General features: G+C 38.4%; 2 protein-coding genes across 8 annotated transcripts in view; both read right to left on the minus strand.

Moving 5' to 3' along the window:
* The window catches only part of LOC18773544 (beta-glucosidase 11), a 44200-nt gene extending 30001 nt beyond the window's left edge, over positions 1-14199 (minus strand). The window contains exons 1-13 of one of the 6 annotated variants that reach the window (XM_020566338.1): positions 13996-14174; positions 13815-13878; positions 13680-13735; positions 13405-13480; positions 13218-13289; positions 13035-13125; positions 12695-12950; positions 12140-12255; positions 11586-11806; positions 7342-7367; positions 7173-7260; positions 6882-6973; positions 6215-6701 (exon numbers count right to left, since the gene is read on the minus strand). In XM_020566338.1, the coding sequence (XP_020421927.1) occupies positions 6891-6973; positions 7173-7260; positions 7342-7367; positions 11586-11806; positions 12140-12255; positions 12695-12950; positions 13035-13125; positions 13218-13289; positions 13405-13480; positions 13680-13735; positions 13815-13878; positions 13996-14118 (1272 nt within the window). In that variant the 5' untranslated portion in view covers positions 14119-14174 and the 3' untranslated portion in view covers positions 6215-6701; positions 6882-6890. Of the gene's footprint in view, positions 1-6214; positions 6702-6881; positions 6974-7172; positions 7261-7341; positions 7368-11585; positions 11807-12139; positions 12256-12694; positions 12951-13034; positions 13126-13217; positions 13290-13404; positions 13481-13679; positions 13736-13814; positions 13879-13995 lie in introns of those variants that run through there. The other 5 variants (XM_020566339.1, XM_020566340.1, XM_020566337.1 and 2 more) reach the window with 5 other exon arrangements.
* Positions 17229-26222, minus strand: LOC18773165 (beta-glucosidase 11). Of its 2 annotated transcripts, XM_020566342.1 has the most exons (13): positions 26012-26222; positions 25831-25894; positions 25696-25751; positions 25423-25498; positions 25235-25306; positions 25052-25139; positions 24712-24967; positions 23901-24016; positions 23380-23600; positions 18256-18281; positions 18087-18174; positions 17797-17887; positions 17229-17619 (listed from the first exon to the last, which is right to left on the minus strand). In XM_020566342.1, exons 1-13 carry the CDS (start codon positions 26132-26134, stop codon positions 17391-17393), a joined length of 1506 nt encoding a protein of 501 aa, XP_020421931.1. In that variant the 5' UTR covers positions 26135-26222; the 3' UTR covers positions 17229-17390. The 2 variants fall into 2 exon arrangements, with proteins under 2 accessions (XP_020421931.1, XP_020421932.1); XM_020566343.1 differs by lacking the exon at positions 25831-25894 and having other exon boundaries at positions 26012-26105.

Here is a 26466-nt window from a genome sequence, read left to right on the forward strand (position 1 = left end):
TGTATAAGATCCCACATCAACCAACGGAGAGGGGGTGATGTGCCTTATATGTGCACACCCGCATCCATCTAGCACGAGGCCTTTTGGGAGCTCACTGGCTTCGGAGTCGTAGGAACTCCGAAGTTAAGCGAGTTGGGGGCCAGAGCAATCCCAGGATGGGTGACCCACTGGGAAGTTGCTCGTGAGCTTCCAGAAACAAAACCGTGAGGGCCAGAGAGGGGGGCCCAAAGCGGACAATATCGTGCTACGGCGGAGCCGATCCCGGGATGTGACAATTTGGTATAGAGCCACTCTGCCGTGTGGTGCGAGTGTGCCGACGAGGACGTCGGGCCCTTAAGGGGGGTGGATTATAAGATCCCACATCAACCAACGGAGAGGGGGTGATGTGCCTTATATGTGCACAACCGCATCCATCTAGCATGAGACCTTTTGGGAGCTCACTGGTTTCGGAGTCGTAGGAACTCCGAAGTTAAGCGAGTTGGGGGCCAGAGCAATCCCAGGATGGGTGACCCACTGGGAAGTGGCTCGTGAGCTTCCAGAAACAAAACCGTGAGGGCCAGAGAGGGGGCCCAAAGCGGACAATATCGTGCTACGGCGGAGCCGATCCCGGGATGTGACACTATGAAATTGGTTAAGGGGTTTCTCTGAAGTTGGTTTAGGGTTTATGGGTTTCTATGAAATTGGTTAAGAGGTTTCTCTTAAATTGGTTTAGGGTTTAGTGATTTCTCTGAAATTGGTTTAAAAGTTCTCTGAAATTGGCTTATTTATTATATTGCCCCTTAAAACTATAGTCAAATCTCACTTTACCCCCTGAAAATTAAAGTGACCCAGAATACCTATTGACCAACGTTTGGTGGTTCACTTTGCCCCCCAACTATTAATTCTGTTAAAATTTTTGTTAAAAACGCTGTTGTGGCACAAATAAGACCCACTCTTTTGTTGAAATATATGTCACCTAAGTGCCACATGTAAAATAAATAAATTTTAAAATTTTAAAATTTTAAAATTTTAACAAATAGAAAAGAAAAAAAAAATTACATGACTTCTCTCTTCTCTCTCCCTCTTTCTCTCTACTTGAGTCTCGACCTTCTCCCCTACCAACAAATAGGTAAACGTTAATGGTAAAGAAAAGCAGCAAAGCACATGCCATTACAGAAATTCTTGTGCTTGAATTTTAATTACTGAAATTCTGTGCTTGAATTTTAAGCAGCAAAGCACACTCCCAAATTGAAAGGCAAACCCATTCAAACATCATACAAATCAAGAGGGATAATACCCAAAACCATTCAAGAAATCAAAACCAAGAGGGCTCGGGCGCTCCTTTTGTTTATAAATTAAATTTTGTTTTTGTTTTATGGTTTAGAAAATATTTGGAGTTTTTGGGTTCTGTTTGGTAGGCAAGAAAATTTCAACAGGAAGTTGAGATTTTGGATGTGGATTTGGTTGGGGAAGGAGTGGTTTTTGAGGATTTTTAGGCGGCGAAGTTGGTTAGATGGAAGGGAGGAGCTGGTGGGGAGGGGGTGGGGCAGTGATGACTACCCCAAGTGGGTTGGTTTGGGGAGGGAGTCAGGTACAGAGAAAGAAAGAGAGGGAGAGAACAGAGAAGGGAAGAGAGAAGTAATGTAATTTAATAATTTTTTTAAAATAAAATATTTTATTATATTTTTCACACGTGACACTTACATGGCATATATTTTAACAAAAGAACGGACCTGTTGTAAATCAGTTGCGAAGCTTCCCCCCCTAGGAAGCTTCCTCTTGTATCATATCAATATGATGGAGCCCAACCAAATGCCCCATTTGTATTCCTACATATACTCCCCCTCCCCTACTTGTAAAATTGACAATCGGAGAATACAATTAGAGGAGAACACAATCTGATAAAACTGATCAAGATCAGTTTTCTCCAATTTCCCTTTCTCTCAATTTCCTCCTCAATTCTCTCTATTTCATAACACGTTATCAGCACGATATTGTCCGCTTTGGGCCCTCCTCTTGCCCTCACGATTTTGTTTCTGGGAGCTCACGAGCAACTTCCCAGTGGGTCACCCATCCTGGGATTGCTCTAGCCCCCAACTCGCTTAACTTCGGAGTTCCTACGAAGCTCTTGTCACAGATGTGGTGCAAAGGGACATTGGGTGCGCACATGTCGTACGCCCAGGCATTTGGCGGATCTCTATCAAGCTTCACTTAAGAACAGGAAAGTGGAGATAAATTACATTGATCATGCTCCGCCAGCCACAGATGGCTCATTAGAAATATCACGTCAGCTAAACAAGAAGCATCTAGATGTTTCTGATTTTGTTACTGAAAGAGGGAATGAAGGTTATGTGTCCGAATTAGATTAAATTCCTTAATATACTACTTGTATTAGCTGAAGTGTTGTTTAAATTTCAATCCAATAAAAGTGGTAATGTTTTCTTCTTTATTAATCCAGCTTATTTTACTTATTTGGTGGCATGGATGCAAATTATGGATGCCCTCAAAACAAAGGCTATGACAGAGATATTTGTCTCGCAGACAGCGCAACTACTCATACGATCTTTCAAGATCGGAAGTATTTCTCAAAATTAATGCTTACAAAAGCAAAGGTAACAACCATATCAGGTCCTGCAGATCTGATTGAAGGTTCAGGAATAGCCCAAATTATGTTACCGAATGGAACAATACTGTCCATTCCAGATGCTTTGTATTCACCTAACTCCAGAAGGAATCTGTTGAGTTTCAAAGATATACGTCTGAATTGGCTTGGGTACCCAAAAGCAAAGAAATGCTTATAATCGATGCATGCGCATGCACATGAGAATGGTGGGATCATGAATTGATGAATGACAATTTTTGGTTTTGGAGTAGCTACTCAAATCATCAATGGGCTGTGTTGATTGGAACCACGTTCAATTATTAAATGTCGACAATATTATTGGCCAAAATGGAACGAGGTAATTCCATTATAAATGAGAATGAACGTGAAAGAACAAACCCACAGTACGAACCCCAAAAAGATGTTAATACTGAAATTTATACTTGGGTGTTCGGCATAAAAGGGAATATACCTACTTTGTATGACACAATGTTTCTGGCAGAAACAATGAATGTTGAGTTTTCTCCATATTTACAGATTCAATTGTGCCCCCCCTTATTTCACAATTACGGAGACCAACATATTATCTTTAAGGGTTATTAAATGCACGGAGCATATCGCCAAAAGCGATTCCCTAAAGATGTATAAATAGCTGGGTTAAAGCTATATAATGTGTCATAAAGTTTAATCCATCTTGGTGCACAAAATTTGTACTCAATATTAATATGCATAAATTACCTCAGTGAGTACATTGATGTGATTGCAACACATTAAAGATTCTGCAGAATTCACGAAATATTTGTCTCGACTTAAGGATCGAGCATTGTGCCAACGAGATTCTTGCTTATACTAAGAAAGTATTGAAGCATTTTTATGAGGATTATCCGTTGGTCCTTAAATATTTTTCCGGAAGTATACTAGACCAGATAGAGCTCAGCTCCACACTGTACTCTTTTTCCCTCATCCAGGTTTTTATCCCATTGGGTTTTTCCTGGTAAGGTTTTAACGAGGCAGTGTCGCTCCAGGGTTTAGGGTATACTATGAAAAATTTTATGGTCGCTTACTGGACAAAAGCTAGTCCTAAATTTTTCAGGGGGAGATATTCCTCAGGGGGAGCATGGTTTTAATAAAGACCTCCATACACTGTACTCTTTTTCCTTCATCCAGGTTTTTATCCCACTGGGTTTTTCCTGGTAAGGTTTTAATGAGGCAGTGTCGCTCAAAGATTGACTCACAGAAGCAGTGTCAACTACGATATTCAGAAAGATGATCAACAGTATGACTTAAAGATATTTTGCCAAGCATCAGGGGGAGCGCACCATCAATAAAGATCTTCAAACACCGTACTCTTTTTCCTTCGTCCGGGTTTTTATCCCACTGGGTTTTTCCTGGCAAGGTTTTAACGAGGCAGTGTCGCACGCGCGCCAATATACTTAGAATTTTATGTTACACATTATTATGTACTCTTTTTCCCTTTGACCAGTTTTTTTGTCCCACTGGGTTTTTACTGGCAAGGTTTTTAACGAGGCATATTCCGTATCATTTGTGGTCTCCAAGGGGGAGTGTTGTAAATCAGTTGCGAAGCTTCCCCCCCTAGGAAGCTTCCTCTTGTATCATATCAGTATGATGGAGCCCAACCAAATGCCCCCTTTGTATTCCTACATATACTCCCCCTCCCCTACTTGTAAAATTGACAATCGGAGAATACAATTAGAGGAGAACACAATCTGATAAAACTGATCAAGATCAGTTTTCTCCAATTTCCCTTTCTCTCAATTTCCTCCTCAATTCTCTCTATTTCATAACAGGACCCTATTTGTGTCACATCAGCATTTTTAACAAAATTTTTGACAGAGTTAACAATGGGAGGCAAAGTGAGCCTCAAAATCTTGGTCAAGGGGGTACTCTGGGTCACTTTAACTTTCAAGAGATAAAGTGAGATTTGATTATAGTTTCAGGAGGTACTACAGTAAATAAGCCTAAAAAAAATCAAATATCATATAGGATTAGGAAATTGAAAACACAAGGAGCCCTATTTCATTGTTTCTCTTGTTAAAGGATATTTTTTTTCAAAAAGTGAAGTCTCGGGTAGTAAAGGCTTTTCTTGGTTTCCACCAAAGTTGATGGTGATTGAATGCCTCCCAACTCTATCTTGAATTGGTTCTCCAAATCTCTAAAGAAAGTTACTACAAAGTTTCTTCACCAACAAGAGCTTCAGAAGAAGATGATGTACCTTAGTGAGATGATTATGCTAGCAATCTCTCACCAAGAAGACCGGTTTTTGCAACGGTTGAATGGGAAAGCTAGAGCAGAGCTTATGTAACACCTCGATTCAATTTTAACCATTTATTAAATCTATTTAATATTTAATTGTGAAATTATAATTTTATCCTCGGAGTAAAGTCACGATGGTCACTTTTCGATCCATAAGGATATTGGGGATTTAAGTGGCACCGTTGCGTAGAGCGCATCGATACGAGTTTGTAGACACGTAGTAGGCCTAAATGGAAAAAAACTTAGTGATAAATCGTGTTACCCATAAGTCAGGAACATAAATTAAAAGACTACTTATAAGTTAGGAACATATATTAAAAGACTACATATAAGTTAGATACGAAAATAGACAAATAAAAAATGTATGTTACCTATAAATAAAAAATTACATAAAATACTATTATACATTATCGAAAATATGAAACACACACACACACACACACACACACACACACACACATATACCTATGCAATAGGCAATAGAATAATATACCTACACCATAGGATAATATATCCACAAGAGTATGTAATATACATCTACCATATGGTGAACAAAAATAAAAATTGTTACCAATAACTCATGTGCTAAACGATGTGCTACTGTATTTGCTTCCCTAAAACACTTGAACAATCAGTAATTCCATCGCCTGAAGGCAAGAGAAGCATCATAAATGGCTAATTATTATCACATAAAGTACTATTATCCGATTCAAAGCATAAAGGGCAACATTGGAACAAAAAATGATTGAAAAATAAATAAATTATATTACATCATAAAATATTTAAAAACGAATGTGATTCTATGTGGCACAAAAGTCAAAGAACTTGTATCAAAGTCACCAAATCCAAATATTAAACCCAACTTCTCAATGGAAATTTGAATCTATATCAAATTTTCTATTAACTAATCTTAATTTTGGCTCCAAAATACACAAAATAAGTTGTTTTTAACATTAAATTTGCCATCAGGGATTTGACCGCAAATATATTTAACATCAACAAGATACCCCTCCAGTACAACTGCCAGTGAATCTCTCTTCTATGAGAATTTTTTTAAACAATGACCAATGAATCCACCAAACAAGTTTATTTCTTTTCGATGGAAGTTTTATTTTCCCAGAATGTACGTTACGGTAATATGTGGAAGTATCATCATAATTTCATAGAGTCATTTGGTATGAATGCTAGATTACACTACATGAAAATGAAAACGGCTCTTCTGCTCATAAATGAAATGTTCCAAATGTTCCTATAAATTGTTTCTCCCATTGGACTATTTGTATCTATATGCATTAGGATCCCAATTTTCTTTAATCTCTCAGTTCGAGAAATAAAAATTAGAGGAGAAGCGATCCTTGACATCAACAAGATGCTCATCTTTAAGATATTTTCCATTCAGAGTCTGCATAGCCATGACTTGCTGAATAAGTCTTCACATTGTTGTGTCCAACAAAGCCTGGCTCATCAGACTTGATTTCTTTAACCCCACTACCCATTGCTTTGGTCTCAGAAAATTCCCAAAACATAGTCCAACAACTCAAGTTTAATGCAAATGTTAGGTCTACAGCTACATGTTACAATGTATATATCTATAATGTACCATGTGTTATAGTGAAATCTACTGAACGCGATCATGGGAAAGGGATTTAATAAACCCGTCTAAGCTGATGACGTTCTTTCTCTTTAAAAACTGGGAGTACCAGTGAGCAGAGAGTTTGGGTTGTCTTCTTAAATCGGGGTCATCCAAATCGATGTAGTAGAGGCCGTAGCCCGATTCATAGCCGTCCAACAGCTCAAGGGAATCCAAGAAGGACCATATAAAATAGCCTCTGACGTTGATCCATTCCTTCCAAAGTAAATATTTCATAGCATCATCCATTAGTAATTTAAAAACAGGTATTATATCTTTCCGCATCTCATAAGCACCTTTATTTGGACTTGGCCAGTTAGCCTTTACAAAATGGAGAGAACATGATAAATCATATAACCGTCGGCTTAAATTATAATCGACAGAAAATAGGTATACCTTACAGCTTCAAGCAAAATTTTGGATGTGTCCGTCCAAATATTTCACCCTTGGCCAATCCTCTAATGATGAATTGCGTCGAGTTCGTTGACCTAAAATATATTGGATGCCAGACTTTTTTCAGTAAAATTTCACCATTTTGAAGAATTTATTTGTTTTGTCTTTTTGCTGCGTTATGTTTTCTCACATTATATATGTCTTCATATAAATGCACTCTAGCAGTACTTTGATTAAAATTCACTATTTAAGAGGGAGAGAGAGAGAGAGAGAAAGAGGGAGAGAGAGAGAGACCATTTTCTTGGATATATATTGGAGGATTTCCATAGTTTTGCTTGACATATTCCAGCACTTGTTGCAGGCCCCAGGGAGTTACCGGAAACTAAAGTCGAAGAAATCGATCAGTAATAAAGCTCTGAAATTAACCCCATAAGCAGTGAATTGATTACGTTCAAGCTTCTACCTCAAATGTTGTATCATTTTGTAGACCTGCACGTGAAATTAAAGAAAGTTTGAAAACTATCACATGAACAATGCACAAATATTCCTTGCACATGAGCAATGAACAACGCACAAACAGCCATCACAAACACAAAAAATGAACATTGTGATTTCGAAATATCTTCATAGAGGCTAATTTTGTTTATGATATGCTTTTCAGCATATTTCGGTCATTCATATCATATTTGGGACTACACACTCCTTGCCTTTGCAGTGGAAGGAAAAGCTCTTATCTAGAGCTGGTAAAGAGATCTTGATTAAAGCTGTGTTGCAGGCTATGCCCACCTATTCGATGAGCTGCTTTCGGATGCCTAAGGGAATGTGTAAGGAGCTTCATGGCATGATGGCTAAATTTTGGTAGTCTAAGAGTAAGAATATGTGAGGTATTCGTTGGACTAAGGGGGAAACATTATGTGTGAGCAAGCAGATTGGAGGATTGGGATTTAGAGACCTTGAGGGTTTTAATCAAGCTCTCCTTGCAAAACAAAGTTGGATATTATTTTTTAATTGTAATTCCTTCACAACGAGAATTTTTAAGGCATGATATTTTCCGCATTGTAATTTTCTAGATGGGAGGGGCATCGACCCTCACTTATTAGGAGTTCGTTGATATGGGGTAAGGATTTGTTGAAGGCGGGTTTGCTGTGGAGAGTGGGAAATGGTGAAGATATATAGGTTTATCAGGATCATTGGGTGCCTTTACCAATGAATTTCAAGATTATCTGAACGCCACAATTTGATGCTTCTATGAAAGTATGTGAGTTGTTTACTACAGCAGGACTATGGGACGAGGAGTTACTAAAAGCTAATTTTTGGGAACAGGAAGTGGAGGCTATCCTCCAAATTCAATTGGCTTCAAATAATAGAGAGGATAAATTAATTTGATACTATGATCGAAGCGGTAAATACTCAATTAGAAGTGGTAATGGCATGGAAGGGTCCTCGGTACAAGATGAAAAATTGTCATGGAAAAAATTGTGGAGTTTGCAGGTGCCTAATAAGATCATATTCTTTCTATGGAGATGAATATGGGGGTTTTTGCCTAGCAGACAAAACCTTTACCATAGGAAGATCTTGAATTCTCCAATATGTCCACGTTGTGGGAAGAAAATGGAGTCAGTTATTCATGCAATATGGGCTTGTAATGAAGTGAAGACAATATGGTCTTTTTCACATTGGAGTGCAAGTCGACATGAGTGGAGAATCTGGTGGAAGATATCAAAGAGATGCGGGGGTGGTTTTAGATCTTTCTCATGCAACTGGCAACGACGAGATGGTAACAAGGTTGCTCATGTGCTAGCTCAATATGGGACTAGGAACGCTGGTTTTTCCACATAGATTGAGGAGGAGCCATTATGGCCGATTTCTTTGCTTTTTGCAGATTTAAAAGCCAATGGCTTATTTTGTGTACGAAGGCAAGTGGGAGGCGCTCTTTTTCCTTTAGCGGATTTTCCTCTTTTTTTGGGGGTTTTTTTTATGCTAAAGGTTTTTTAATAGAGGCCCAAGCTTGCACATCTTTTTGCCTTCTTTTCCGTGTATTATGTTGTTTGGTTATTGAATAAAATTCCTTTCATAAAAAAAAAAAAAAAACTTATATAATATCTCAACTGGTGGATACATGCATTAGACATGACATTGAAATATTAATAATGCATATGCACATTATCGACATGGTATCAAGGAGATAAAGAAGCTAAGGGTGGCAGAGGAGGCCTTGGCCGAAGCCAATGAAAGCGGAGGAGGTCACTGCTGCTCATACCAAGGCGGTGAAGGAGTACAAGGCTTCGGATGAGTTCAAGAACCTTGTACTTGATGGGATGGTGGAGAAGCAATTTGGCTGGGATAAGCTTGTGGTGAGGTTCAATCCTATAGTAGAGATAAACTTTGACACCAACAGCATTCCACCTCCCATCCCTCCTAGCAACAATGGATGTTTGCTTCCCCATCATTTGCTGATACAGCTATTTCGCCCAATCATGAAGTTGATGCTAGTGTCGAAGATAGAGGTGGCAATGAAACCAAAGACATCGAGCAGATTGCTGAAAAGGTCCAGGGCATGGATGCCGAAGCCAGAGGGCTTGTATGTTTTGTTTGCGTATGTAACATGTAATTTGTTTAAACAGTTTGAGAGTGCCGATAGTACTCATTTTTGTATAGATGTGTTGCCCTGCCATAAGGCGGAGTTATTTTGGTATAAATTGTCGTATAGTTTAACAAATGTCTTGTTTAAATGACAATCGTACGTGTGTGCCGAAGGCAGTTGTATTAGTAGAAGTGAGTCAAGGTCAGGTGGTTCATTAAGTAAATACCAAAAAGCATAAGTATATAAGAAGCTTGTTAAAGTGTAAAACATAAGTGTCGAAGGTAAGATCCTTTTAGTGTTTATTTGTAATAATACTTAAGGTAATCAGCATTCCATGGGTGAGGTAGGGGCTTGCCATTAGAACCACGAAGCTGGTAAGTGCCGGGGCAGCAGACATTAATGAGTTCATAGGGTTCTTCCCAAGTTGGGTCGAGGGTACCTTCGGCAGAGTTCTTAGATGCCAATGAAACGTTGCGCATGACCTAATCTCCAGGTTTGAAGGCACAAGGCTTCACATGAGAGTCGTAGTACTTGGCCACGCACTACTTGTAAGCGAAGTTATGCATGTTGGCTTGGTTATGTAACTTGTCAATAAGGTCCAGGTTGAGAGGCAACTACTTGTCATTGGCTTCGGCGTCATATGCTGACATTCAATAGGAAACCCGGCCAATTTCTACTGGGACTACCGCCTTAGTGCCAAAGGAAAAAGAGAAGGGTGTTTCTACAATAGAAGTGTGACAAGTTGTTCAGTACGACCATAAGACCTCTAGGAGCAATTTAGGCCAACAACCTTTGACTTTGTCAAGCTTTGTCTTCAAAGTCTTCTTGATGATCTTGTTAATTGCTTCGACCTGTCCTTTAGATTGGGGATGGGCAGGAGAGGCGAAGCAAAGGTGGATCTTGAGGTTTGAGCAGAATTGGCATTATTGAATTGCTTACTGTTGTCCGTGATGATTGCCTAGGGTATACCAAAGCGACAAATGATATTTTGTCAAACGAAGTTTTTGACAGGATCTGCTATGATGGTAGCTAGGGCTTCAACTCCATCCCACTTGGTAAAATAGTGTACGGCAACGGCGTACTTGACCTGGCCCTTTCCCTCTGGCATAAGTCCAATGAGGTCGAGTCCCCACTGTGTGAATGATCATGTCATTGGTGTTAACGGTTCAGCAGGGAGTTGAGGGATGGCAAACCTTTGGCATTTGTCGCATTTCTGGGTGAAGACCTGGGCATCAGTATGTACAGTAGGCCAAAAATATCTCTGCCTAATGACCTTATGGGCGAGAGATCGAGCACCAGAATTGTTGCTACAGATGCCCTCATGGATCTCCCGAAGGAGATAGTTGCCTTCTTCTAGTGTGAGGCACCAAAGGTTGAAGAGGCTGAAACCGTGATTGTATAATGCGCCATTAATAATTAGGTATCAGGCTGAAAGGTATCGAATGCGATGTTCTTCAGCAAGGTCGCATGCAATGTTTAATTCTGTAGGAATTGGAATGTGGGATCCATCTATGTTGCATTGTGGTTAATGGTGCAGATGGCAGCCTTTTGTGTGCTGGGTGCCCCTAGTAATTCAACGTGGGTCTTACAACCGAGGCTTTGGTCCACGGACAAAGCCAACCTTGTCAAGACATCAGTGTGGCTGTTTTTAGAGCGTGGGATCTTGTTGATGTGATAAACATTGAAGGTTTACAGCAACTGGTGGGCATACTGGAGGTATGTTGTCATGGAGGTGTCTTTGGCAAGGAAGTCATGATTGATTTGATGAACAACCAGCTAAAAATCGCTGAATATCTGAATCTATCTAGCTCCCATGTCTTTGGCTAGCTAAAGACTGGCTAATAATGCTTCATATTCAGCCACGTTGTTGGTGGTCTGAAAGTTGAAGGGCGTACTCCAGAACCACCTTATCTGGAGAAGTGAGGACCAAGCCTCTCCCACAAGCTTGGGAGTTGGAAGATCCATTGACATGAAGGGTCCATAATGGCTCATTGAGGTCAAAGTTGCGTGCAACAACAAGATGGACGAGATTCGGGGTTGGCATAGGTTCGGCAATATTAGCGGTGGTCCTAGACATAGAAAATCACTATATAATATACACATATATATAAGCAAAAACTTACTCATAATCTTTATTCCCGAGTCTGCAATAAAGTCTCTCTTTTCCTTCTTTAAGACGCTAGAGTAGTCCTTGGCGTATAATGTGTTATAATAATTAATTCCCAGGAAGTCACATGAACCCTTCACACTTTCGGACTCCAAACTAGTAAAGGCAGGAAGTCTAGAGCCTGCGTTCTTTTTCATTACATCAGGGTAATCTCCAAACACCAAGGGATTCAAAATCCTACGGCACAAAACAGATACACGATAATTACACTTTGGATGATATTGCATTTGAAGACAACTAATAAATTATCAATATTCATTGATGGATCCTTTAAATAAACTTATTTGAGGAACACCTTTGTAGGGCCCGTTCCACATTGTATATATATAGAGTCCCGCACAGTTAACACTATTTGAGGAACATCATGTTAGGCCCCATTTCACATTATATTTCAAACAAGCATGTATGTAGATTAGAAGATAACTGTTACATAGAGAGAGAGAGAGAGAGAGAGAGAGAGAGAGAGAGAGAGAGAGGTGGGATTCCACAATTCCACAGTTTCAGACTTACCAACCAGAATCAAAGTCGAGGGCTCTTTGGGCCGCAAGTTCATCTTCAATGGTTTTTGTTAGAGGAACAAACCAATAGGCAAATACATTGATTCCTACAAATCCATGTTGCTTGTCCTGCATCCCAAAAATTTCACTACATTGATCAACCTTTATTTTTTTGTGAGAAGTCCGCTTTTATTAGGCGCCTTAATGTTACTAGTAGTAGTAGTCTTTGTTTTATTAGGCCTCTGGTATCTTTCACTTTCTTTATCTTTTAGTTTAGTCTTTGTTTTATTGTCTGCTTTTTGCAGAGTAGAGGTACAAAAAGAATTGCAAAAGTAGTTGGGAAGTCTTCTCTGCTATTTGTCTCTTGATCTTCCCTTCAATTTATGTTTTTGTTTTTTTGGCTTCTGACTATAGTCTTACTTGTAAAGGTTTGATGTTCTTAAATTAAAATCGAAAGGCCTAAGTGACAGTAGCAGTGGAACTTTTGTATAACCGTTGGATTTCAGGACATAAAACATTTGAGGATTGTATTCTTAACTATCACAAAGATAAAAGGTTTTATAATTACCTGGTACTTTTTCTTGTACAATCTAGCTGCCGATGCATGAGATAGCAATAGATGATGAACTGCAATGTATGGCTCTACTGAGGAGTTACCCCTAGAACAATTCACACCAAATGGAGCTGAACACCGTTGTGGCGGAAGAAATCCAATATCATAACCCCCAAGTGAAAAAACATTAGGTTCATTCATGGTAGTCCAATACAGAACTCTGTCGCCAAAAGTTTTGAAGCATACATCTGCATATGCTGTGAAGTCTTTTCTGCAGCCATAAAATTGTTTAATCACATTCGTTTTGTTTCGTCTTGATGCATTAAATTTACAAACAAAAGGTAAGAAACTATACACAATCTCTCGACCAACCCATCCTCCATACTCGTCTTCAAGTGCTTGTGGGAGATCACTGTGGTGTAAAGTAACATGCGGCTGAATTCCCGCTTGAAATAAAGAATACTAAGATCAGTGATTTGGAAGTGGCATTTTTGTTTTTAAATCCCAAGGAAATTGTAAAATTAATGTAGATAGTAACCATTGCTGATTAGTTCATCAATAAGATTGTTATAATATTGTACACCCTTCGGATTCACAGGTCCTTTTCCATCTGAAAGAAAAAGAAAATGAAAATTTAATACTAAAGTGCGACAAGAATAAAAGAACCCTAAGAACCGGAAATCGCTTCTTGTAAGTTTAAAATGAGTATCAATTGATGATCATACTTGGGATAAGTCTTGACCATGAGATTGAAAATCTATACGCCTCTAAACCCGTATCCGCCATTAGTTTGACATCTTCCTGCAATTGTTTGAAAGAACTTGATCATGTGATGTGTATTAGTTAGCATCAATGCCTTTTTGATTAGCTGTTTTGGTAATGAATCTTGTGATTGCATAGGATGATATGGTTTCGTGCAAAAAGAAAAGAAGAAAAACAGTGGACTAGTAAATGAAAGGATTGCCAACAAAAACTAAATTCAATTTCATTAGTTATATACCTTGTATTTGTGATACTCATCACACGCTACATCTCCAGTGGCTCCATCAAAATTCCCTGAAAATTTCAGTTAAGAAATATCACTTGGCTTGCAAACTGAGAAAATTATGTACGCGAGCTAAAAAAGCTAGCAAACCGGCATGAGCAAATGTGTCCAAGATGCTTGGGGTCCTCCCATCTTCGTCTGCAGCACCTTCCACCTTTTTTCATGTAGATTTTTGAACCAACCCAACCCCATTACTTGATCAGCTTCTTCTCTTGATCTTGTTTCAATTGATAAAAAAAAATAAAAATTAAAGAAAATTAAGAAAATTCACCTGATAAGCAGAGGAGGAAGCACCAAAAACAAAGCCCGGTGGGAAGTCATCTCTGGTAAAGTTGTCTGTGCCTGAAGAAAATTTTATGAGAAGAAAACACAGCAGTAGTGAAACTTTCAACATTAATTCCAACTGCCAAACTCACTGCTTATTGCTTAAGCCAAGTTCAACTTATTAGTAGGATACGGAATATCTTTCGAGAAAACTAGAAGGCAAACTTACACTTACAAAAAGAGATTTGAGTGGCCACCCTTTACCTCTATCCTTACTTCAGTTGACGACCATAACGTTCCACGTCGGTCATAACGCTCCACGTCGATATTCCAGTAAACTCTAAATCTGCTTTTTGTTTTTGTTTTTTCTTGGAATGTCACGAGACTCCAATTTTTTACTTTTTCTCCCAAATCTTGTTCCTCGACAGTCCTCGTCTCCATTTTAGAATTTGTTGGCTTTTTAAGTGTGAACTAACTACGTTGGTTGGCTTTTATTGAAATTATTTAATGACAAATGAGACAAATTGTTCCCGTTGGTGGAAGTTTGAAAGTAAATTATTCCACATTGGAGGAAACAAATAGTTCTATGCTTTGGAGAATTCTACTAACTTTCTCTCTAACCTTCTTTTTTGGACCTTCTCCCTTCTTCTAATGACATGTGTCATTTTCTCTACCCTTAAAACAATGACATTAATGCCTTAGACAATATATCTTTTGTTCATAAATTTACCCTTATTAAATGTATTAACTTTATATTTCCTTCAATTTACAACTTAACTTAAACAATCAAATTTAAAAAAAATAAACACTAAAAGTTCAATCAAATAAATATTTGAAAATAAAAACGAATTATACTTCCCTAAAACAAAACTTGTTTTTTTTTTCCAAAAATAAGTTTTTCAATAAAACTGCTAAAATTTATGGAATAAAAAAATTAATAAATATTTTTTTAAATTAATGAACATTCTAATTGATTGAAAAAGTTAAAAGATAAAAAGAAACTAAAAAAAAAAAATCCCAAACCCATTACACCATCTCTCTCTCTCTCTCTCTCACACACACACACACACCCAAAACCCAGTCCCCTCCCTTGGCCAAAACAAAGCCCCCATCCTTACCCAATCATCATCATTTCTCTCCAATCCAAAACTCCACCATGCATTGTGCTTCTCACTCTCTCTCCTCCTTCCATTCCATACCTAAAAACCCATCTCCCCTCCACTCACCAAAAAAAGAGTAAACAGAAATTTTTTATTTTAAACAAAACTAACGTTAATTTGGTGGAAGATGTTAAAATTCTCTCTTAATTTTTTAACAAAGTGGAAACAAAAATTAGTTTGTCCAATGTATTTAATAAGGGTAAATTTGGGAAACAAAAGATGCATTGTCAAATGTATTAATGACATTGTTCTAAGTGTATATAAAGTAACACATGTCATGAAGAGAAGGGAGAAGGTCCAAAAGAGAAGGTTAGAGAGAATGTTGCTAGCATTAAGGTTAGAGAGAATGTTGCTAGCATTCCCCTTATCCTTTATAAGTGTGATACTTTTACACCAATTAAAAAAGATTGGTGGGTTGATGGGTTGATGGGCTTGATAGTGAAGGCTATACATTGTTAGTTTGATTAATAATATTAAATTAATCAAGACTTGGGCTTTGGGCTCTCTGGAAAAACTAATAAAGACACTTAATCTGAAAATAAATTTTATTTTGAATAATATTACTCTTACCACATTTGTACACCACATTTTTATACCATCTTATGTGGCAGCTGAGGTGGACAGCCACATCAATTAAAATTATTTAATATTTTCTTTTCTTTTATGATTTATTTCAATATTTGTTTTTCTAATTGCCTTAACTAAAATACACTTAATTGATTTAATTGATGTGACATATAATATGGGCATGCCACATCATGTGGTATAGAAATGTGAGATAAAATTGTGGTAAGTGTAGCATTACTCTTTTATTTTTGTTCACCCGTTTTATGTTCGTTCCTGTGATGGTAGGGTAAAGTTCCCAATTGCCTTGAAAACCATTGACTGGTCAACAAGTCAACTTTCTTTGGTGTGCGAGTGTGCCACTGCTAGCAATGAGGATTCTAGTAGACTTCTTAAAAATAGATTACTTGTGCCCCAAGTTACTGATTTCTAAACAAGCGATTGTGAATTTGGGTGAGGAATATCTCTCAAGTAAGTTCTTTTCTTGCCTCAGACTGGTGAGGACTTTCACAATTTTTCACAGTACAAAACTGGTAGTTCTTGCCAGAATAAATGATAAGATAACGAACAGTTTTTTTAGGCAGAGTTGCCTTTACAAAACTCAAAAGGGAAGACCAACTCTAAAAAGACAAAAAGAGAGCCGGATTTCAATTTCTGCCTGGATAAATGCTTCTGATCCTGGCTGAATTGGATATATCTGTGCTGGATTGGACCATCAACACTTTCAACTGTCAAGTTTCAGCTGTAAATCGATACCAATGTTCGAGTTTGGCAGGGCTTTAATCTATTTCAAGCCCTGGAAGGCTTTTTGAATGGGCAGAATTGGAACCTCTTTAGTCTGGAAAGGGCAGAAGTGGCTAGTCTTGATGATTACTGAGTTGGAACTGCACTGTAGTACCTATTCTGCTTGATCAGGGCTCTCTATAAATTTGTTGAGGTTTTCATATTTGTAAAACCCAAACTCTGCTTGATTTGGCTTATGCTGGACCAAATTTGTAACGAGAGAAATCTCGTTTTGAATGATTTATTTCTCTAAGTCTGAACTAGAGTTGGAAATTTTGATTTGTAGCTGGCTTCTTTTTTGTGGCTCAATGAGCTTTTGGTTGCTTCAGTATTTTTGAAGGTTTTTGGGATCAAGTGATCATTTTGAGTTTTTGCTTTTGATTGATTTTTTTGGTTGTTCTCGATATGTTCACCTCCTCTCATATTTATAGAAAATGCGGGAGTGGGGCTTCTAATCTTTTAATAATGGGCGGCAAATGTTTCAAAAACGAGTTCTTTTATTTTAAATGCAAAGAAAAAGGGAAGTTATCTGTTTTGGCAAAGAAGAACCATCAGTAGTCAGTTTTCATGGAGGTGTTTTCCTTGCTTTTCTGAAAGAAAAACTAACTCTTCTTTGTTCTCTGTTTGATCTTGGTAAGGAGAAAGAACACAATCTGACGTGATGGTCAGTTTGCTTTAGTAGTCTAAAAGGTATTTTTGGAATTAGACGACATGGAAGCACAATGTCCTGCCCTAAACCAAGAACGCAAAAACCAAAAAACATATTGGATATCCATCTTTACTTGTTTATTTTACTAGAATTTTTCAAGGACACAGACAGAATTTCTAGGGGGAGTAAAAACATGCATCTTTCTTTACACTCCATCGGTATTTAACAATGTATATATAGTGAAATCTACTGAATGCGATCATGGGAAATGGATTTAATAAACCCATCTAAGCTGATGACGTTCTTTCTCTTTAAAAACTGGGAGTACCAGTGAGCAGAGAGTTTGGGTTGTCTTCTTAAATCGGGGTCATCCAAATCGATGTAGTAGAGGCCGTAGCTCGATTCATAGCCGTCCAACAGCTCAAGGGAATCCAAGAAGGACCATATAAAATAGCCTCTGACGTTTGATCCATTCCTTCCAAAGTAAATATTTCATAGCATCCATTAGTAATTTAAACACAGGTATTATATCTTTCCGCATCTCATAAACACCTTTATTTGGACTTGGCCAATTATCCTTTACAAAATGGAGAGAACATCATAAATCATATAACCGTCGGCTTAAATTATAATCGACAGAAAATAGGTATACCTTACAGCTTCAAGCAAATTTTGGATGTGTCCGTCCAAATATTTCACCCTTGGCCAATCCTCTAATGATGAATTGCGTCGAGTTCGTTGACCTAAAATATATTGGATGCCAGACTTTTTTCATTAAAATTTCATCATTTTGAAGAGTTTAGTTGTTTTGTCTTTTTGCTGCGTTATGTTTTCTCACATTATATATGTCTTCATATAAATGCACTCTAGCAGTACTTTGATTAAAATTCACTATTTAGGGGAGAGAGAGAGAGAGAGAGAGAGAGAGAGAGAGAGAGAGACCATTTTCTTGGATATATATTGGAGGATTTCCATAGTTTTGCTTGACATATTCCAGTAGTCGTTGCAGGCCCCAGGGAGTTATTGGAAACTGAAGTCAAAGAAATCGATCAGTAATAAGGCTCTGAAATTAACCCCATAAGCAGTGAATTGATTACGTTCAAGCTTCTACCTCAAATGTTGTATCATTTTGTAGACCTGCATGTGAAATTAAAGAAAGTTTGAAAGCTATCACATGAACAATGCACAAATATTCCTTGCACATGAGCAATGAACAAAAAGAAGAAATGAACAATGCACAAACAACCATCACAAACACAACAAATGAACATTGTGATTTCGAATGATCTTCATAGAGGCTAATTTTGTTTATGATATACTTTTCAGCATATTTCGGTCATTCATATCATATTTGGGACTACACACTCCTTGCCTTTGCAGTGTCTGCTTGAAGTGCTCAGTTTTCTAGGTTTGCGTTGTACTTTTATTTTTAGTAAAAAGGGAAAAGGAAAAGAAAAGGCCATCAGCATGGTACAGAAAATTCACAAATTTGAACAAAAAAAGGCATCTGTATACATACTACATCAGTTTTCTCCCTACACAACATGCATCCTTTAAAGAAAGGACATCCCAGTAAAATATTTCTAACATAATCTCTCTTTATTTTTTCATATCAACGCTACTGGCACATTGTAGGGGACAAGGTGTCATGCAAGCAATGACGTTGAGATTGGTTTTGATTCAGAGTGGGTAAAACGGATAATGGACTACTTAACAACAGTCACTTTTTCGGTGCTCTGGAAAGGCAATCCATTCGGGCATGTTATTCCTCAGAGAGGGTTAAGACAAGGGTACCCCCTTTCACCATACCTATTTTTAATGTGTGCTGAAGGCTTTTCAAGGATGTTGCAGGATGCTGAAAGGATAGGGAGTTTGCTTGGGATTTGAATTGCTAATGGAGCTCCATCAGTTAAGTCATTTATTCTTTGCAGATGATAACATTCTCTTTTTGGATGCAACCAAAGAGTCATGTGAAAACAGTGAATAATATATTTCAAGTGTATGAGGAGACTTCCGGGCAGAAGATCAACTTCACAAAGTCGGCTTTAACTTTGAGCCCAAATGCTACTGCTGTTGAAAAACAAAGTCTTGGATTTGCTGGAAATTCCGTTGGTGTCTTGCCATGAAAAATATTTAGGTTTGCCTATCGTGACGGCCAGGGGAAGAAAGCAAATTTTAGAGATTGTCAAAGATCGAATTAGAAGACGAATTAGTCGGTGGAAGGAAAAGCTCTTATCTAGAGCTGGTAAAGAGATCTTGATTAAAGCTGTGTTGCAGGCTATGCCCACCTACTCGATGAGCTGCTTTCGGATGCCTAAGGGAAAGTGTAAGGAGCTTCATGGCATGATGGCTAAATTTTGGTAGTCTAAGAGTAAGAATATGTGAGGTATTCATTGGACTAAGGGGGAAACATTATGTGTGAGCAAGCAGATTGGAGGATTGGGATTTAGAGACCTTGAGGCTTTTAATCAAGCTCTCCTTGCAAAACAAAGTTGGATATTATTTTTTAATTGTAATTCCTTCACAATGAGAATTTTTAAGGCATGATATTTTCCGCATTGTAATTTTCTAGATGGGAGGGGCATCGACCCTCACTTATTAGGAGTTCGTTGATATGGGGTAAGGATTTGTTGAAGGCGGGTTTGCTGTGGAGAGTGGGAAATGGTGAAGATATATAGGTTTATCAGGATCATTAATTGGGTGCCTTTACCAATGAATTTCAAGATTATCTGAACGCCACAATTTGATGCTTCTATGAAAGTATGTGAGTTGTTTACTACAGCAGGACTATGGGACGAGGAGTTACTAACAGCTAATTTTTGGGAACAGGAAGGGGAGGCTATCCTCCAAATTCCATTGGCTTCAAATAATAGAGAGGATAAATTAATTTGGTACTATGATCGAAGCGGTAAATACTCAATTAGAAGTGGTTATATGGTTGCATGCATGAAGAAACAGTGGGAAAATAGCATGGAAGGGTCCTCGGTACAAGATGAAAAATTGTTATGGAAAAAGTTGTGGAGTTTGCAGGTGCCTAATAAGATCATATTCTTTCTATGGAGATGAATATGGGGGTTTTTGCCTAGCAGACAAAACCTTTACCATAGGAAGATCTTGAATTCTCCAATATGTCCACGTTGTGGGAAGAAAATGGAGTCAGTTATTCATGCAATATGGGCTTGTAATGAAGTGAAGACAATATGGTCTTTTTCACATTGGAGTGGAGAATCTGGTGGAAGATATCAAAGAGATGCGGGGGTGGTTTTAGATCTTTCTCATGCAACTGGCAACGACGAGATGGCAATAGGGTTGCTCATGTGCTAGCTCAATATGGGACTAGGAACGCTGGTTTTTCCACATAGATTGAGGAGGAGCCATTATGGCTGATTTCTTTGCTTTTTGCAAATTTAAAAGCCAATGGCTTATTTTGTGTACGATGGCAAGTGGAAGGCGCTCTTTTTCCTTTAGCGGATTTTCCTCTTTTTTTGGGGGTTTTTTTATGCTAAAGGTTTTTTTATAGAGGCCCAAGCATGCAAATCTTTTTGCCTTCTTTTCCGTGTATTATGTTGTTTGGTTATTGAATAAAATTCCTTTCATAAAAAAAAAAAAAAAAAACTTATATAATATCTCAACTGGTGGATACATGCATTAGACATGACATTGAAATATTCATAATGCATATGCACATTATCGACATGGTATCAAGGAGACAAAGAAGCTAAGGGTGGCAGAGGAGGCCTTGGCCGAAGCCAACGAAAGTGGAGGAGGTCACTGCTGCTCATACCAAGGCAGTGAAGGAGTACAAGGCTTCGGATGAGTTCAAGAACCTTGTACTTGATGGGATGGTGGAGAAGCAATTTGGCTGGGATAAGCTTGTGGTGAGGTTCAATCCTATAGTAGAGATAAACTTTGACACCAACAGCGTTCCACCTCCCATCCCTCCTGGCAACAATGGATGTTTGCTTCCCCATCATTTGCTGATACAGCTATTTCGCCCAATCATGAAGTTGATGCTAGTGTCGAAGATAGAGGTGGCAGTGAAACCAAAGACATCGAGCAGATTGCTGAAGAGGTCCAGGGCATGGATGCCGAAGCCAGAGGGCTTGTATGTTTTGTTTGCGTATGTAACATGTAATTTGTTTAAACAGTTTGAAAGTGTCGATAGTACTCATTTTTGTATAGATGTGTTGCCCTGCCATAAGGCGGAGTTACTTTGGTATAAATTGTCGTATAGTTTAACAAATGTCTTGTTTAAATGACGATCGTACGTGTGTGCCGAAGGCAGTTGTATTAGTAGAAATGAGTCAGGGTCAGGCGGTTCATTAAGTAAATACCAAAAAGCATAAGTATATAAGAAGCTTGTTAAAGTGTAAAACATAAGTGTCGAAGGTAAGATCCTTTTAGTGTTTATTTGTAATAATACTTAAGGTAATCAGCATTAAATGGGTGAGGTAGGGGCTTGCCGTTAGAACCACGAAGCTGGTAAGTGCCGGGGCGGCAGACATTAATGAGTTCATAGGGTTCTTCCCAAGTTGGGTCGAGGGTACCTTCGGCAGAGTTCTTAGTTGCCAATGAAACGTTGCGCATGACCTAATCTCCAGGTTTGAAGGCACAAGGCTTAACATGAGAGTAGAGTCGTAGTACTTGGCCACGCACTACTTGTAAGCGAAGTTATGTATGTTGGCTTGGTTATGTAACTTGTCAATGAGGTCCAGGTTGAGAAGCAACTACTTGTCATTGGCTTCGGCGTCATATGCTGACATTCGATAGGAAACCCGGCCAATTTCTACTGGGACTACAGCTTCAGTGCCAAAGGAAAAAGAGAAGGGTGTTTCTACAATAGAAGTGTGACAAGTTGTTCAGTACAACCATAAGAGCTCTAGGAGCAGTTTAGGCCAACAACCTTTGACTTTGTCAAGCTTTGTCTTCAAAGTCTTCTTGATGATCTTGTTAATTGCTTCGACCTGTCCTTTAGATTGGGGATGGGCAGGAGAGGCGAAGCAAAGGTGGATTTTGAGGTTTAAGCAGAATTGGCATTATCGAATTGCTTACTGTTGTCCGTGATGATTGCCTAGGGTATACCAAAGCGACAAATGATATTTTGTCAAACGAAGTTCTTGACAGGATCTGCTATGATGGTAGCTAGGGCTTCAATTCCATCCCACTTGGTAAAATAGTGTACGGCAACGGCATACTTGACCTGGCCCTTTCCCTCTGGCATAAGTCCAATGAGGTCAAGTCCCCACTGTTTGAATGATCATGTCACTGGAGTTAACGATTCAGCAGTGAGTTGAGGGATGACAAACCTTTGGCATTTGTCGCATTTCTGGGTGAAGACCTGGGCATCAGTATGTATAGTAGGCCAAAAATATCTCTACCTAATGACCTTATGGGCGAGAGATCGAGCACCAGAATTGTTGCTACAGATGCCCTCATGGATCTCCCGAAGGAGATAGTTGCCTTCTTCTAGTGTGAGGCACTGAAGGTTGAAGAGGCTGAAACCGTGATTGTATAAGGCGCCATTAATAATTAGGTATCAGGCTGAAAGGTATCGAATGCGATGTTCTTCAGCAAGGTCGCATGCAATGTTTAATTCTATAGGAATTGGAATGTGGGATCCATCTATGTTGCATTGTGGTTAATGGTGCAGATGGCAGCCGTTTGTGTGCTGGGTGCCTCTAGTAATTCCACGTGGATCTTACAACCGAGGCTTGGTCCACGGACAAAGCCAACCTTGTCAAGACATCAGCGTGGCTGTTTTCAGAGCTTGGGATCTTATTGATGTGATAAACATTGAAGGTTTACAGCAATTGGTGGGCATACTGGAGGTATGTTGTCATGGAGGTGTCTTTGGCAAGGAAGTCATGATTGACTTGATGAACAACCAGCTAAAAATCGCTGAATATCTGAATCTATCTAGCTCCCATGTCTTTGGCTAGCTAAAGACTGGCTAATAATGCTTCATATTCAGCCACGTTGTTGGTGGTCTGAAAGTTGAAGGGCGTACTCCAGAACCACCTTATCTGGAGAAGTGAGGACCAAGCCTGCCCCACAAGCTTGGGAGTTGGAAAATCCATTGACATGAAGGGTCCATAATGGCTCATTGAGGTCAAAGTTGCGTGCAGCAACAAGATGGACGAGATTCGGGGTTGGCATAGGTTCGGCAATATTAGCGGTGGTCCTAGACATAGAAAATCACTATATAATATACACATATATATAAGCAAAAACTTACTCGTAATCTTTATTCCCGAGTCTGCATTAAAGTCTCTCGTTTCCTTCTTTAAGACGCTAGAGTAGTCCGTGGCGTATAATGTGTTATAATAATTAATTCCCAGGAAGTCACATGAACCCTTCACACTTTCGGACTCCAAACTAGTAAAGGCAGGAAGTCTAGAGCCTGCGTTCTTTTTCATTACATCAGGGTAATCTCCAAACACCAAGGGATTCAAAATCCTACGGCACAAAACAGATACACGATAATTACACTTTGGATGATATCGCATTTGAAGACAACTAATAAATTATCAATATTCATTGATGGATCCTTTAAATTATATTTCAAACAAGCATGTATGTAGATTATATTTCAAACAAGCATGTATGTAGATTTGAGGAACATCATGTTAGGCCCCATTTCACATTATATTTCAAACAAGCATGTATGTAGATTAGAAGATAACTGTACATAGAGAGAGAGAGAGAGAGAGAGAGAGAGAGAGGTGGAATTCCACAATTCCACAGTTTCAGACTTACCAACCAGAATAAAAGTCGAGGGCTCTTTGGGCCGCAAGTTCATCTTCAATGGTTTTTGTTAGAGGAACAAACCAATAGGCAAATACATTGATTCCTACAAATCCATGTTGCTTGTCCTGCATCCCAAAAATTTCATTACATTGATCAACCTTTATTTTTTTGTGAGAAGTCTGCTTTTATTAGGAGCCTTAATGTTACTAGTAGTCTTTGTTTTATTAGGCCTGGTATCTTTCAGTTTATGCGAGTCTGTATTGTCTGCTTTTTGAATGGTCTTATCTTTATCACTACATAGTATAAGTAGGAGGGCAACAATCTATTGCAGAGTTTTCTCTTCTTATATATGTTTTTTTTTTCCGAGGACCTTTCCTAATGAGAGGAGCGATAGAATACTAAACTCACACACACTACACGGATGCTAGGACTCGAACTCAGGACCTTCTGGGAGGAGCATTTGCTCTAAACCGCTACACTAGTGAATCCTTTGCTTCTTTTATATGTTTTTAATTGAAAGGAAACTATTGTAGATATAACTAAGATGAAGAGTAGAGGTACAAAAAGAATTGCAAAAATAGTTGTGAAGTCTTCTCTGCTATTTGTCTCTTGCTCTTCCCATTTCCCTTCAATTTATGTTTTTGTTTTTTTGGCTTCTGACTATAGTCTTACTTGTAAAGGTTTGATGTTCTTAAATTAAAATCGAAAGGCCTAAGTGACAGTAGCAGTGGAACTTTTGTATAACCGTTGGATTTCAGGACATAAAACATTTGAGGATTGTATTCTTAACTATCACAAAGATAAAAGGTTTTATAATTACCTGGTACTTTTTCTTGTACAATCTAGCTGCCGATGCATGAGATAGCAATAGATGATGAACTGCAATGTATGGCTCTACTGAGGAGTTACCCCTAGAACAATTCACACCGAATGGAGCTGAACACCGTTGTGGCGGAAGAAATCCAATATCATAACCCCCAAGTGAAAAAACATTAGGTTCATTCATGGTAGTCCAATACAGAACTCTGTCGCCAAAAGTTTTGAAGCATACATCTGCATATGCTGTGAAGTCTTTTCTGCAGCCATAAAATTGTTTAATCACATTCGTTTTGTTTCGTCTTGATGCATTAAATTTACAAACAAAAGGTAAGAAACTATACACAATCTCTCGACCAACCCATCCTCCATACTCATCTTCAAGTGCTTGTGGGAGATCACTGTGGTGTAAAGTAACATGCGGCTGAATTCCTGCTTGAAATAAAGAATACTAAGATCAGTGATTTGGAAGTGGCATTTTTGTTTTTAAATCCCAAGGAAATTGTAAAATTAATGTAGATAGTAACCATTGCTGATTAGTTCATCAATAAGATTGTTATAATATTGTACACCCTTCGGATTCACAGGTCCTTTTCCATCTGAAAGAAAAAGAAAATGAAAATTTAATACTAAAGTGCGACAAGAATAAAAGAACCCTAAGAACCGGAAATCGCTTCTTGTAAGTTTAAAATGAGTATCAATTGGATGATCATACTTGGGATAAGTCTTGACCATGAGATTGAAAATCTATACGCCTCTAAACCCGTATCTGCCATTAGTTTGACATCTTCCTGCAATTGTTTGAAAGAACTTGATCATGTGATGTGCCTTTTTGATTAGCTGTTTTGGTTAATGAATCTTGTGATTGCATACTTGTAACACATATAGGATGATATGGTTTCGTGCAAAAAGAAAAGAAGAAAAACAGTGGACTAGTAAATGAAAGGATTGCCAACAAAAACTAAATTCAATTTCATTAGTTATATACCTTGTATTTGTGATACTCATCACACGCTACATCTCCAGTGGCTCCATCAAAATTCCCTGAAAATTTCAGTTAAGAAATATCACTTGGCTTGCAAACTGAGAAAATTATGTACGCGAGCTAAAAAAGCTAGCAAACCGGCATGAGCAAATGTGTCCAAGATGCTTGGGGTCCTCCCATCTTCGTCTGCAGCACCTTCCACCTTTTTTCATGTAGATTTTTGAACCAACCCAACCCCATTACTTGATCAGCTTCTTCTCTTGATCTTGTTTCAATTGATAAAAAAAAATAAAAATTAAAGAAAATTAAGAAAATTCACCTGATAAGCAGAGGAGGAAGCACCAAAAACAAAGCCCGGTGGGAAGTCATCTCTGCTAAAGTTATCTGTGCCTGAAGAAAATTTTATGAGAAGAAAACACAGCAGTAGTGAAACTTTCAACATTAATTCCAACTGCCAAACTCACTGCTTATTGCTTAAGCCAAGTTCAACTTATTATATGGAATATCTTTTGAGAAAACTAGAAGGCAAACTTACACTTACAAAAAGAGATTTGAGTGGCCAGCCTTTACCTCTATCCTTACTTCAGTTGACCATAACGTTCCATGTCGGTCATAACGCTCCACGTCGATATTCCAGTAAACTCCAATTTTTGTTTTTGTTTTTTCTTGGAATGTCACGAGACTCCAATTTTTTATTTTTTTCTCCCAAATCTTGTTCCTCGACAGTCCTCGTCCCCAGTTTAGAATTTGTTGGCTTTTTAAGTGTGAACTAAC

Source organism: Prunus persica, chromosome G6 (genome assembly GCF_000346465.2).
Source record: "Prunus persica cultivar Lovell chromosome G6, Prunus_persica_NCBIv2, whole genome shotgun sequence".
NCBI lineage: Eukaryota > Viridiplantae > Streptophyta > Magnoliopsida > Rosales > Rosaceae > Prunus > Prunus persica.